At 48.1% G+C, this 14856-nt stretch overlaps 1 protein-coding gene across 1 annotated transcript; it reads right to left on the reverse strand.

The window, feature by feature from the left end:
- Positions 1-3380: 3380 nt before the first annotated feature.
- On the reverse strand, positions 3381-8712 carry LOC132218999 (keratin, type I cuticular Ha8-like). The gene is made up of 7 exons (XM_059670984.1): positions 8221-8712; positions 7952-8034; positions 7019-7175; positions 6468-6629; positions 6253-6378; positions 5542-5762; positions 3381-5017 (listed from the first exon to the last, which is right to left on the reverse strand). Exons 1-7 carry the CDS (start codon positions 8710-8712, stop codon positions 4885-4887), a joined length of 1374 nt encoding a protein of 457 aa, XP_059526967.1. The 3' UTR covers positions 3381-4884.
- Between the last annotated feature and the right edge of the window lie 6144 nt (positions 8713-14856).

Consider the following 14856-nt stretch of genomic DNA (forward strand, 5'->3'; position numbering starts at 1 on the left):
AGGCTATAGCTTTTGTTAGCAGGGCCCTGTGTTTCAGAGAGAATACCATGAGCCGCATCTATCTGAACATCAAAATATTCCCCACCTTGCCCGGCTATTGTGGCTCAGTGGTTAAGCATCAGCCTATGAACTGGGAGGTCAGTGTGATTCCTGGTATGGGCACATGCCTGGGTTGTGGGCTCAATCTCCATTGGGGAGGGGGGCGTGTGGGAGGTAGCCAATCAATGATTCTCTCTCATCATTGGTGTTTCTATCCCTCTCTCCCTCTCCCTTCCTCTCTGAAATCAATTTTATATATATTTTAATATCCACCACCTCACTCGTGTGTGTACAGAAGCTAACTTGAGGAGGAGGATTATTTGCACATGGTAGCCTTTTGTTATGTCTCAAGTTTTTACAGTATTTGTGCTCTGCTTGTAGAACTTTGTGAGTTATTTTTCTAAGAGGCCTTGTATAAACAGAAAATGCTTGGTGTTTTGTTAGCATCTGGATACCCTTGGGCTCCTTTTCCCATTTCAGGAATCTGACTTTCGTGCTGAATCAGTTGGGTTACAATGCTGTTCTGCCCAGTGTTCAGAGACCCTTTGCCCTTCACACCCTTCACTTTGAGTGACGATCCTGGCTGATGAGGTCCCTGGGGTGCTGGACCAGGAACCACCTCTGCTGTCTTGTGTCCCCATAAGCCTCTGGATGTCACTCGTCCATTACTCTGGGTTTCTCAGGGACCATTTCCTGTGGGTCTTAAGCTAATAAAACTCTCACTGACCTGGCTGGAGATAGTCCTGGGGCAAAGGTGCATTAAATGGAAAGGAGAAAAATAGACTATGGAAACTTGGAGGGTGAATGATTTAGGACGTTGGGGAAATATGAGCTGAATAAGTCACTATAGAAGTATTTATTTGGCCCACTTCACAAATTTTGTAAAGGAAAATTAGGGAAAGATGGACAAGTTGGCTTCATTTTGCACATGAAAAATCTATTATTAAATACTCTGATTTCTGAAGGTCAGGTCTATCCCTAAGAGTTCATATTTCTCAGTTCAAGAGTAGCCTTGAATCTTCCTCCAGCTTTACTTGGTATTTGGTCGGTTCTTCTTCTCCACTCACACTGAGTCCCTAGTTTACCTTGAATATAACCCCCCTCATAGTGTACTCTGCTGTCAGTTTACTTGGAAGATCCTTAGAAGAAGAGATTTTCATCTTATTCCTTTTGTCTTGTTCATCTCTGTAATTCTCAGCATAGCACCTGACACACAGTAAATGCTCAATCAGTGAAAAGATGAAAGAAATAACCAAATGAGCTCAGCTATGGAGCAAATCAGACTCAGTATTAACATCCACAGTGCCTGGTGCATGGTGATGCTCAATAAATGTGCAATGAATGAATGAATGAATGAAGAGACATAGTAAAAAGCCAGACAACAGCATGTTATGCCAAGGAAAGAAAATCCTAGACTTCTAAACCCTGTGGTCCTAAATCAAATCAGGATAAGATTTGTTTTCATTTAGGATCTCATATATATAAAAGCCTAAGTGACCATTTGACCAGTAGCTATGATGTGCACTGACCACCAGGTGGCAGACACTCAATGCACAAGCATGAAAACATGGAACAGACTGATGAATCTCAGAGGGAAGGGGGAGGCCAGAGGGCAGGAAGAGATTAACCAAAGATCTTATATGCATACTTTTTTTTTTTTAAAGGATGTAGACAGCAGTGAGCTGGGGTGCAGACCAGCTGGTTCAGAAAACTGACTAATCCACTGTCCTGTGAGGTTTGTGCTCAGTAAATCCACATCTAGCCACTTTCCAAATTGCACTGTGTCGGTGACCCTAAGTGTGAGAAACAGGGGCAACCAAGGCTTACATTGCAGGGTGTCCCTCTAAAAGGCAGAGTCACCAAAAGAACAGAGAATAAAGATGCGAGCTCTAGGACACAATTGCTTTGCAGCCAGAGAAATCTAGGTCCAAGTCCTGGCTCAGCCTTAGTCAAGTTATTGAACTCCTGTGAGCCCCACTGCTTCATAAGTTTAAGGGGCTCATAATGTGCGCCTTTCTGAGTGTGAGAGAACGACATTCAGTTCTCAGAGAGAAGAGATGGCATTTAACACCAGCAGGAGGAAACCGCCGCTACGTAAAGCTCCAGTTAAAATTGTGTGGTTAGGGTTCAGTGTTAATTTTCACAATCATAGGAAGAGAGCAGAGCAGGCTCTGTGTGATGTCGCTGCTGCTGTCCGTGGTGAGGACGGAAGCCCACCAGGTGTAGGTGGGAGACTGGAGCTGGGCTGAAGCAGGAGACAGGACCTTTCCCGACAGGCAGTGCCTTCAAGGTGGGTACACACACAACAGTCTCTTCTCAGGAAGATGTCAACCCTGCAGAGGGAGCTTTTTAAAGCTCAGATCACTGAGGTGGGAGGGGGACAAGCCAGATCCTGCCCCTTAACACCGCCCAGTCAATCAACTTCAGACAAAATGACTTGATGACACAAGAGGTTCTTCCAGAAGGACACTCTCACCACGGGCCACATTCAGCACTGGACTCTGTGGGCCCAAATGCAAACAGGCAGTTCCTTCCCATGAAGACAAGGTTGCCTTGAACCAGGCCGGCCTTGACTCTGACTTTGGTGGCAGTGTCACTCCTCTGTGTCTCCACGTCGCCTTTTCTCTTAAAGAGCCACACGGTAGGACGTGCCATGAGGCGGAGATGAGCTATTTTTCCAACCATCTGGCAACCACATTTAGAAATCAGGACTGCAAACATATAATCCACATCCCCCCAAAACGAAGTTCTGCAGAAGTCATCAGTGACCCTTGGAATTCCTGAGTGTCTCCCCATCACTTTAACCCTGGTGGGTCCAATAGGGGAAAAGAAGACAAGACCACCCACAAAATGGGCTCCCCTCTCCTTGGATGAAGTCGGTATAAGGGGGTTGCTAAGAAGGCTCTGCCCTTCAAAGCAAAGGTTCCTTATTCTTTGGACAAATGCAAATATAATTTGTTCTGGAAAGCAAGTTATTCAGTATATCATTTTGTTTCTGGTTGAATTTAGCTGCTAAAGGAACTTTCTTTTAACTGCCTCAAGGAAAAGGCTGAAGGCCCCGGGGTGAGCTTTGAACCTGACCCGTCTGCCTCAGGACCCACACGCCTAGTCATGGTATGATATTGGTTCTGGAGGAGGTTTATATGGTGCTTCCTCCCTTGCAGAGTGTTTTAATTCTGCCATCTCACTTAGGGTCCCTGACAGATCTAAGACGTAAGTAGGAAAGGTCACATTAGCCCCATTTTATAGCAGGAACAAAACACTGAGGCTCCGGCAATTCTCAAGCCCCATCGTGAGTCAATGATAAAATCAGGTCTAGACACATTCATTCTTTCCACAGATGTTTATTGAGCATCTGCTCTGTGCCGGGTGGTGGCCTAGGCCGTGGGGAAGCAGCAGTAGACAAATTCTAATCTCAAGGAAGCATTTTAATGAGAAAATAATAGGCAAGTAAGCAAATTGAGCTGTTGAGAGATACTCAGATGAAAATAAACAGGACAGACAGTGAGGAGGTGAGTACCGAAGACTGATGATCAAGCAGGATCTTTCAGAGGGAGACCTGAATAACCAGGAAGAGGGGGACAGCATTCCAGGGAGGAGGAAGAGCAGGGACAGGTCTCCTAGCATGTCCCGCACAGAAAGGCCGCCGTGGCTGGATTGTGGTGAGGACGGGGAAGAGTGGGAGACAAGAGCGGAAGCATAGGAAGTAAGCAAACATAAATGTGTTGAAGATACTGTCATGATCTATTTTTCCATTACCCCGAAACCCTTGTGGCCAGCAGTCCTCTCCTGTTGAATCGGTAGGTTTTAATACCTCAGGGGGACATGCTAGAAAAAATTAAGTCACTGTTGAAATTTTACTGTAAAATTAGATGAAGAGGGGAGTCAAGCCAGACAATAGTCGTGAGAGGCAGTATTTATAGAGAAGAGAGATTTCTTAATGTGAAAGGTCCCTTGACATAGCAAGAGGCGAGCCTGGCCCTTTGTCAAAGACAGGGATCCTGAGTGGAGAGAACTCAGATTTGTTGCAAGGAGGTTCCCCCCTGACCTAGGGAGGAAGTGGAACCAGCTTCCTTCGCAGGGAGGAGGAAGTGGGAGAGGAAGTGATCAAATATACAGTTTCTAGTCCCATATTTCCCTCTGGGATCATTTTCCGGGCCTGGAGATGTTAGAAACAGCCAATTTGGGGGAATCCTAAACAGTGACGTTTGTTCCTCACTTCCCTGGTCACAAACAAAGTAAGTTTAGTGGGTAAATTTTTCAAGTTAACATCGGTGTCCTTGAAACACAACTTCAAGTCATGCCCTAGACCAGTGATGGCGAACCTATGACACGCGTGTCAGAGGTGACACGCGAACTCATTTTTTTGGTTGATTTTTCTTTGTTAAATGGCATTTAAAGATATAAAATAAATATCAAAAATATAAATCTTTGTTTTACTATGGTTGCAAATATCAAAAAATTTCTATATGTGACATGGCACCAGAGTTAAGTGAGGGTTTTTCAAAATGCTGACACACCGAGCTCAAAAGGTTCACTGTCACTGCCCTAGACTCACCCCGAATGATTCTTCCATCGGATCCCATCCCTGAGTGTCTCCAGGTGGATACTCTGAGCGACCACTGGTCATCAGGACCCAGCCAGGGAGGTGTGGATCCCATCTGGGAAAATCGGGAGCTGAGAGGGAAGGCTCCCCATCGAGATCCCACTTTTCCTGGTAGGTTTGGACAGGCCTATGCATGCGGAAAGTCAGTGATAGTTACAAGCCAGATTTCCGAAATGTCTAATGAGCATTGCCATGTGTGTATCCCCTTGCTTTAGCCGCCTCCGCTGGTCCACAGACATTCAGAACCGGCTCCCAGTGCTGGCTGCACGGGCTGAGCCAGGCCCATAAGTGGTGCAGGGGGCACAGCTCGGGCGAGGAGCACAGGCGGGAGGCACACAGGCAGCAGACGTGGAGCAGGGATTGCAGGGGAGTCTGCAGAGAGATAGAAAAGGCGGGCAAGGTTAGGGGTGGAAATTAATAGAAGGCTCACTGCTCCATGTGTGTGTGGAGCATGACGAAGGGGTCCTCACTCCCAAACCACAGGACCTGATGCAACTGAAGCCCTCTGCCCACTGACACCTAGTTTGCACCTCTGCAGTTTGACCGGGCGATCTCTCCAATGCCTGCCAGAATCAAGGTTTTGTACTGGAGAGTTCGGTTCTATCCCACGGGGTATAACATACTAGGAAAGATTTTAAAAAGGAAAAGCAAGTCCAAAAAACCTGCTGGATCAAATCTATGCCAAGAGACCTGGTAGATGGCAGCCTCCTCTGAAGGGACAGTCAGTCCCTGCACACTCACTCCACCTCTGACACAGAGTGTGTGCAGCACCGTCAGTGGTGGCTCCACAGGTGCACGGAGAGCCTTGTGCTGTGAAGACCGCCCTTCTGTTACCCGGAAGAGCTTCTGAGAACCGGCTGAATGATTTGGCCAGGAATTGCCTAGATGACACGTACTTGCAGTCCTCGCTCTCCAGAAGGTTCCGGTACGTGTTGATCTCACACTCCAGCCGGGCCTTTGTGTCCAGCAGCACCTGGTACTCCTGGTTCTGCCGCTCCAGGTCAGCCCGGATCTCGGCCAGCTGCTCCTCCACGGTGCTGATCAGGCACTGCATCTGGGCCAGCTCGGTGCCAAAGCGGGCCTCGGCCTCGCACAGGGAGTTCTGCAGACAGTCTTTCTATAATGGGAAATAATGGGGGGAAAGTCCCAGGGGATGAAAAATTCAGCAGTGAAGATCACGGCTGAATTCACCAGGCAGGTGGCAAATTCCAAGAAGTCACAGGGCATTTCTAGAGCTCTGAAGAAATTACCATCAATGTGACCATGACTCTTTACACACACACAAAAGTCTAACTTGAACTGTGTCATGTTCCCCCTAAGCCTCCAGCACATGACATGAAGGAGACACCCAGCAAAATCTTGTGAAATGAGTGTCTGAACCTCCTCCACACCTCGTTCTGAAGGCAGTGGAGTTAACGTGTAATAGGAACCATCTTTCTGGGTCAAACTAGCCTTAAAAGCAAGCCTTCTCCACCCAGGAGAGAGGAACCCAAATCAAGCTCAAACTTAATGTTTATAGAACTGAGTAGGGAGACTTCTCGGATATGCTGGGACCAGGCCGTGGCAGGGGCATTCGCAGTGCCCTGCGGGTGCAGGAGGACCCATACCAGCTGGTGCTGGGCTTGGCGCTCCACCTCCAGGGCGTTCACCGTGCATCTCAGCTCCAGGATCTCCGACTGGCAGCACTGCAGCTCCTCAGAGCAGGACGAGGCCTGCAGGCTGATGCCTTCAGACTGAAGCACAGTGCACAGAGATGTGATCACTGCCCTGCCCAGATGGCAGCCAGGCTCCCCCTGCCCCCTGCTCCGCAGCACCGCCTCACCTGAGCTTCGAACCACTGCTCCACGTCACGCCGGTTGGTCTCCACCATGGTCTCATACTGGCACCGCATCTCCTCCAGCACCCTGCTCAGGTCCACGGTGGGCTCCGTGTCCAGCTCAATCCGGAGCCTGTCTCCCAGCTGGCACTTCAGAATGTTCACTTCCTGCAGGGACAGAAGAACCAACAGAAGAACCCCAAGTGAGGAAAGGGCTTTTGACAGAGCAGAAAGCACCTGAACCGCTCTCCTGACAAGCAGTATGAGGAGTGACTCCACATACACACTGATGTGAAAGGTCTTGTTGCCAGGGCCAATGAGAAGAACCCATGTGGAGACCTTCCTAAACTCATGAGGCAAATCTTTGGAGAAGAAACTCCCATCTGCCACATCCCACAGAGTCAGCTTGACTCAAACCCAGATCAACCCATTATCCTGATGCCAACTGACTCCAATCCTAGAGCCACAGGGTGAGAGGGGCTCCCTTTCCTGCCCACCATGCCCCCTCCCTCCCCCAGGACCACCAGCACCATGAGTCTGCAGCCACAGGGCCAGACCTTCTCGTGGTTGCTCTTGAGGCAGAGCTGCTCCTCCTTCAGGGACTCCTGCTGGGCCTCCAGGTCGGCCTTGGCCAGGCTCAGGTCATCCAGGAGCTTGTGCATCCCACACATGTCCGCCTCCACCAGCAGGCGCAGGGAGTGCTCACTCTCATGCCTTCCATCACAGGAGATGCAAGGTCAACAGATGTCAAGGAAAGCCCCTCTCACCTGACCCGAGGTCCCACCCCCTGAGTACCATGGATCCTCATTTTCTCACTGTGCTCAGTCTCTGGTCTCAGAGAAGAATTAGACACATCCCCTCCTCTCAAAGGATTCATGGTCTAGGGAAGCAGTCATATTTTTACCATTGTGCATTGAAGCAACTGTGGTTCAGAAAGTTAACTGATTTGCCTAAGAATATGTGTCTTGGGACCCAGTACAGGGCTCGGGCCATTTCACGGGCTGTTGTTAAGAAAGAGAAGCAACAGCAGGAGCCTGAACCTTGATTTGCTCCCTTATTCTTTGTGTTGTGCTCCTTGTTCATCTCTCTCCTTTATTGAGTGGAAATGCCTGGTAGCTGAGGGCTTCATAGCTAAATCTGGACACTGACCACTCCGTAAGTGGCTCTTCCAACTGATATGTGAAATTCAATAGCTTTCCATATTCAGTTTATTCTTGAAATCACTCTATTTTGATTTTAAGTAATGAGCTCAGGCATCCTTATCTTACATTTTAGGGAAATATATGACATAGGACTAACATGAGGCTATGCCATACATGCTTGACTTAATGGTGTTTTTTCTTCTCTACCTTCTTCTATTACTTGTTTTTAATTTGGGAATTTAGGAAGAAAGAAACAGAACAGTAATTCCCTCACTCAACAAATGCTTGGACATTTGGGATTTAGGTGGAGGAAGGAGTCACTCTGGGTCTTCTTAGACTCTTACTTACTTGATCCTAAAGTCATCGGCAGCCAGCTTGGCGTTGTCAATCTGGCTAACCAGCCTGGCATTCTCAGCTTTGCTGCACAGGATCTAAGAAAAACCAGGAAGACCATTCACACACTAACGTCACACTGGGCTCCAGCCCTATGAGTGGTGTCTACCCTCCTGCTCAAGGAAACCCAAGAACCCTAAGCTCTTTGAGCCTTCAGTGGTTTTGCCTGCCATGCCCTCTGCCTCCCTCAGACCCAGCACACTCCAGGGTACTCCACACCCCACCTTCTGCTGGAGCTCCTCGATGGTCTGGAAGTAGCACTGGTAGTTGGGGCACATGGTGGTCTCATGGCATTTGCTCCACTCTCGGATCTTGGTCTCCAGCTCCGCGTTCTCCTGCTCCAGCTGCCGCACCTTCTGCAGGTAGTTGGCCAGGCGGTCGTTCAGGAACTGCATGGTCACCTTTTCATGGCCGTTCAGGGTGCCTTCACCGTAGGCCCCACAGCTTCCGATGTTGGCAGGAATGTTGCGGGTTCCTGGCAAGGGGCAAGCATTGTGGCAGCTGTTGGGCAGACAGAGATTGGGTCGGCCCAGTGGGGTGGTCCCCACTCGAACTCGGTTGACATGTGCCAGGCTGGCCAGGAGGCCCTGGCAGGCAACCTTTTCCTCTAAGCCAGGGTGGTACCCAATATCAGCGGAGGAGGGGCAGACATTTCTTTCTCCAGGATTCTGGGTGCTGCCCAGAGGCTGGCTTGAGGTCATGTAGAAGGAAGTCATGGTGTGGGCTGACGCTACACAGGAGGTTCAGAGCAGCTGGAAAGGCCAAGACACGAGTCTGAGAACCCCCTTCCCTCCTGGGCCTTTTATACCCCATCCCAGGTGGGTGTTGGCTCAGTGCTTTGACCTCACTGCCTTGATTCTCGACCTGTTGTTGTACCGCCATCCTGTTACTCAGCTGTTGAGTTTACCACCAAGAGTTCCTCACCTCATTAAAGGGATGCTGATGATCCGAGGTGCCTCTTGGCTCTGATATCAGGTTGTCTGTTGGTGGGAGGACAGGGAAGCTTTTATTATTTTTCAAAGAACAAAAGTGCTCTTAGCCATTGGATGTTTATACCTTGATGGGGGTTGGCCTCCTTGTTGATTTGCCCACTCTAAGGCATGACTGTTACTGTGGGTCATTGGAGTAGCTGGATAGACAGACCCCTGTGACTGCAGTGGCACTCTCTGGGTTTACAATCAACCAGCCTTCACTATACTGGTTCTTAGTAGATGTTATGATTTGGGTTACTAATAAGTTCTACATTTCTTTTTTCTTTAGTTGTTTGCCTTTCAGACTCACTCAAGGGGCAAAAAACTTCCATAAGTCTATTCATTCAGCATACATCTCCCAGCCCATCCTACATGCAGGGCTCTGTGCCACACACCTGACATAAAGTCCATCGGGAAACAACCACAACTCAGACAGCCATAGGTGTCTGAGAGGCTCATCAGTATCAGAGTCACCCTGAAAACCATTTAATCTGAACCAAGAAAAGTGAGCTCAAGAAGCCAGAAACAAAACAAAAAAAAATGAGAAAAATCTTTTTAATCCCAAATAAGAATTGGCCATGAAACTCAAAGGACATTGAATTATCAGAGTCATGATGGGTCCTCTTACTTCCTTGATTCTAAAGTCTGTTATCAAGCACCTACTGTATATGTTAGGGGATTGATCAATGCTATTGTTTAATCCTTCTTACCATCCTGCGAGGTGTGTATTATTATTTTAATTTTAGAAAAGAAAGAAAGAAATAGGCACTGAGGACCAGGGATGTGAAGTCATTTTTCTAAGATCAACTCCATTATGAAATGACAAAGCCTGATCTCAATATCAGTTTCTTTTGACTCCAAAGCCTATCCTTGTTCTCTTCAACTTGACCACCAGCCCATCCTCCACCTTCCCACCACCATCCCAACAGAACAACTGTGTCATTGCCAAAAGTAAGAAGGATTAAAAGGCCTACAAACTGGGCAAGAAGTTGAAATGAAGAGATAAAACAAGAATCTGAGATTCTATGTTATTCCTCTTCGTGTCTCAGAAAATACAGATGTTGTGGTACCAAAGCAATATGGCAGGGTTTCTCCAAGGGCCATGCCAGAAGATGCCAGGAGAAAGTTCTAACACACCCTACTGGCTCTTGGTACTGGGGAACCAAGTTAGCTGACTGCTGAGGTCCAGAAAGTCTTCTCAAAATTTGTGGCAGGAGGTAGATAGGGCCCTAAGACTGAACAACACCTAATGTAGAGTAAGACCTGCCTACAAAGTGATTATAACAAGATCTTTGAAAAAATGAGTATTTGCCAGTGCTTTGAGCACTGAGCAAAACTGAACAGACATCTCTGAATGAACCAGCTATGTGTATGTGAAACATAGGCTATTGGAGTTCTATCAAGAAGAAATACAGAATTTGAGAATTCTGTTCAAGTTGGGTTTTCAAGGAAAAGCCTAGGGTTACTCGGAACTCATCTATGAATAGCCCTTTGCAGACACCATAATTAGAAGTCATTACCAGGCTAGGCCATCCCCTCCTTCAGAGGTTTCTGCGTGCAATCTGCATAGGTTACATCTTCAGACACCCCTTTGCTGCTCTCTTCCACCTCATCACATAGCAACAATCTTCTCTGTGAGCTAGAGAACTTGACTTTTAAAGTTATTTCTCTTGAGTTGCTAAATAGAATTCATCTTTTGACCTTATTCTCTGGCAGGATTCAATCATTGGCTAAAGTCCGCGATTTTCTTCCATCTCAACATAAATACTTTACAACATCACTGTTGAAGCTTTATATGTTTGGATGATGCTTCTCTTCATTTAAGCTCATTATCATCCTGGCTTGGGCTTCTATTGAGTATGCTGTTTTGCATAATGACACTGGTGTTGCATGTTCCTTTGTAAAATTGCTTGTTTCTACTGATTTGCATTTTTCTGAAAGGAGGTGACTGTGGGGTGAGGATCCTTGCCCTCATACCTAAAACTGCCTTCCTCCCTAACTCTTGGTCCTTGGTGAACATATATGAACCAGGTTCTGTGACAAGGAGTGGAGAGGCAGAGGGAGAGATGGAGGGGGCCCTTTAGCCCTCCTTTACTCACCTGTATGCACGAGTTCTTTGGGCTGATTCTGACTTTAGAAATACTGGTCTCCAGAGGCAGGAAGTCTACCGCAAATAGAAGTAGGGAGCGGTGGTCTTGAGATGCTGTTTTCAAACATGGTGTTTTGCCTATTGATGTATCTCAACCAGTGGGAGAGGAAGGTGTGGAGTTGCAGGCTGGCAGCTGAAAATTGTGCCTGACCCATAGCCTACCTGCAGGAAGATGGATGGGAGCATCCAGGGGTTTGTGCCCTGTGTGGGAACATGACCCGTCGTCACACATTGCAGTGGGTGCAAAGATTGAAGACAGCTCCTGTGTGTAGCGCCTCCTACTGCAATGTCTCCTAGGTATTAGGAAATGGTGGCAAAGAAAATCAGAGGTCAAGAAAAACATACTCTTTTTTTCTTTTTTATTGTTTAAAGTATTAAGAGGCTGAGCATATCATTTTATTATTCTAGTTATGCACCTCTTGAAGCTTTGATGCATGGAAAAGGCACATTTTCTTACAAATTAGATAGAATTTACCATCTGATTTCTTAGTCCAGCCCCATGATCCACAAAGTTTATTCACTATCAGTGTTATTTTCCCACCTACCATGACATATTCTAGACACCAGGGGTGCATCTAGAAAAGACACAGTCCCTGTCTTAGAGTGGGGGAGACACTTGTGACAAAGCTCCACTCTGGGCCTGTGAGGGTGGTGCCACCCTCATGCTGAGGTCTTTAGACTTGTCACCATCTTCCTTCCCATTACCCTGTTGATGGCCTAAGAGCAGAACGTAGTTTAAACTAGTCTTCCTTTGCAACTATCTAGAAAAAGCACTCCTGTTTGTTTGTTTTTTTCTTTCCTCTTATACTGACAATACTCCTGACACTAGATGTATGGGCTTTCCACACATCAAGCAATTCTCTGTGACACCATCTGAATGTCCTATAATTCTAGCATTATATGCCTGGAGCTAGTGTCAGATTCTACAAGGTAAGGGCTCAGTCCCACAAAACTGTCCAGGCTGGACTAGCCATGAGCCAGAGGCTCTGGGAAGATGGCTACTAAATTGGCGGCTCCCTTGTGGGTGAGCCCCAGTAGGGCTGGAGGGTGGGCAGCTCCTGGGCACGGAGTTCATGGAGTTCCTGGGGCAGCTGCTTGCCACAGCCTGCCTGGAGCTAGGAGCCTTCACACCGACTTCCCAAAGCTTGAAGAGCAACAGTTGTTGCTACAGCTAGAAGCCATGGTCCTAGAAAGCTGAGTCTCAGGGTTGTTACTAGGGCCAAGCACCCAAGTGTGAGAGTGCTCCCCTGCCTGGACCTTTCATCTCCCCCCTGGGGTGCAGGTGCAACCTGCAAGCTTCCCCCAGGATGTCCTCATGTCCACTCCCATCAGAACAGCCATAAGTCAGCTACTCGGTCTCCATAAGTAGCTCCCCACCTCATACAAGGGAGAGGTAACTGCCTTTGGATCCCTTGTTACTGCCCTCTGCTGCTCACAGGGATCTTTCATGTTATCTCTTTAATGACACCCTATTGAGGAGTTCTGCTCATCTGGCGTCTCTCTGGAGTGGTGCTCTCAAAGAGGTAGAGTTCACTGAGTGTGAGGTCGTCTAGTCTCAGGACAGGAGCCCCAGAGAGACTGGCGTAGAATGGAAGGGTGCTAAGGTGCTCGAACTAAACTCCGAGAGCTAGTTCCGCTGGAGAGGAGAGAGGGGCTGTGAGCTCCTCTGGGCACAGAGCAAGTCAGCCACAAGGTCAGGACTGGGACCCGGGGCTTCCAACCCAGCACATCCTCTCTCTTCTGCATCACACCTTGCCTATGAAACAGCCAAGTGGTAAATATCTTAGGCTTTGCAGGCCAGACAGTCTCTTTGCTCTACAGCTGCTCAACTCCACCCTGTGGCCCCGAGCAGGCATAGACAATATGGAAGTGATGGGTGTGGCCATGTTCCAGTAAAATATTATTTCCCAAGATAGGCAGCAGCTGGACTGGACCTGTGAGCAGTGGTTTACTGACCATCACGCTACACAGCACAGTGAACGAGGCTTAAAATTTGGATCCTTCAGAGCACATAGGGCCGGAGGGAGGGCAGCACCCAAGTGGACTCCAGTACTGCACTCTGGGTCTCGGATACTGGACCCTCCACTTTACTGAGGCATTTAGACCAAGACTGAAAGTCGATCCAGATGTGCTATAGTTTTGCAGCAAAGCAAAGCTGTCTGTGTGTCGTTGTTGCTGCGGCTGCTGCTGTTATTTCTGAAACTTGAGCTTCAAATGGCTCAGAAAAGTGACTCAGCTGCATAGACATTGGGGAAACTCAGAAGACAGGGGCACTTGTTGCAAAGCAGATCTTCCTCACCCAAGCTGGTATTGAGCGCTTACAACATATTGGCATTGTGCTAGGCATTTCGGATGCATTCATCCCAACGACTCTGGGAAGGAGGTAGAATCACCCCCATTTCCAAAGGGGAGAAGGAGAGGTTGGGGGATCTGCCCAAATCACACAGCGTGTTCGCAGTGGAATTAGGACACCAGCCCAGGATTTCTGAAGCCAGCAGCACTGATGGTTTCCATATGGCAAGATGCTCATCTGTGTGCTTGGCTACAGGAGAGGACTATGTAGAAATAAACCTGTCTCAACCAATGGTTCAACAGATAAGCCAGCAAATGATCTTTCAAAGGAACTTGCTGTTTAGCAAAATTGAGGTCATTGTATTCGTGTGCTAAAATGTATGAAACCCCAAAGGAGAATTTTTTATTGTTGATGATTTTCCCAGTTATCTCCTAGCATACCCTTTTTTTATAAATATGTTTTTATTGATTTCAGAGAGGAGGGAGAGGGAGAGAGAAACAGCAATGATGAGAGTCGTTGGGCGGTTGCTTCCTGTGTGCCCCCTACTGGTGATAGAGCCTGTCACCCGGGCATGTGCCCTGATCAGGAATTGAACCATGGCCTCCTGGTTCATAGGTCAATGCTCAACCCCTAGTATGGTAGGGGGAGATCGACTTAGTGCATTTCAGTCCACAATTCACCCGTCCCCCAGTCACTGTGTCCAACTCCTGGACTTTTCTCTCTGAGAGCCATTGCCCTCTGGCCAGGCTTCCTGGAGGCAGCTCTGCCCAGCAGGTCCTCACTCCTTCTTCAGAAGGCGGCCTCTCTACCCGACAGTGAGGGGCAGGCCTGAGTCCCAGACTCTTTAATGGCCTCAGGGAGAGTTGCACCTTTGAAACCCAAGTTCTTTCTTTTTCATTCCCACCTGGAAAGGATCCTGCTACCTGTGGGAGTTTCTCCTGAACATCAAATACACCAGAGGTTTTATTGCTTTACCACAGCCCTAAGTCTTCCTATAAACCAGGGTTAATTAAAGCCAAATGCTTTGATATGAGGACACAGTTCCTTTGAGAATCCCCCATGTGGGTAGCACTGGGTCCAGTTTCCAGAAGGTCCTGGTGGACGTATTTCCCAAAGTTTGTGCCCCCGTCTTCCTCATTCATCAAATAAGAGAGATGAGCTAGGCAGGAGGACAGCTCAGGAGGTCTCTCACTTGGAAGTACCATCCAAACACTGAAGGTGGCGGCCATCTGTGCCCAGCAGGGGGTGGCACTCCTGGCCCTGGGCTGTGGTGCTTGGTTTCACATAAAAAGCTTTAACAGGCATTTGGGTGGTCAGACAGGTCTTGGCAAGTCAGAGGACACACAGGTGTGGGAACAAGGGTTAGGTTGGACTGGACAGTATGTGCTGGGGGCCGGAGGGTGGGGAAGGAGCCTGCAGAAGTCTGCATGAGGTCCAGGGGCCTAGA

This window comes from Myotis daubentonii, chromosome 16 (assembly GCF_963259705.1).
Source record: "Myotis daubentonii chromosome 16, mMyoDau2.1, whole genome shotgun sequence".
NCBI classification, from domain to species: Eukaryota; Metazoa; Chordata; class Mammalia; order Chiroptera; family Vespertilionidae; genus Myotis; species Myotis daubentonii.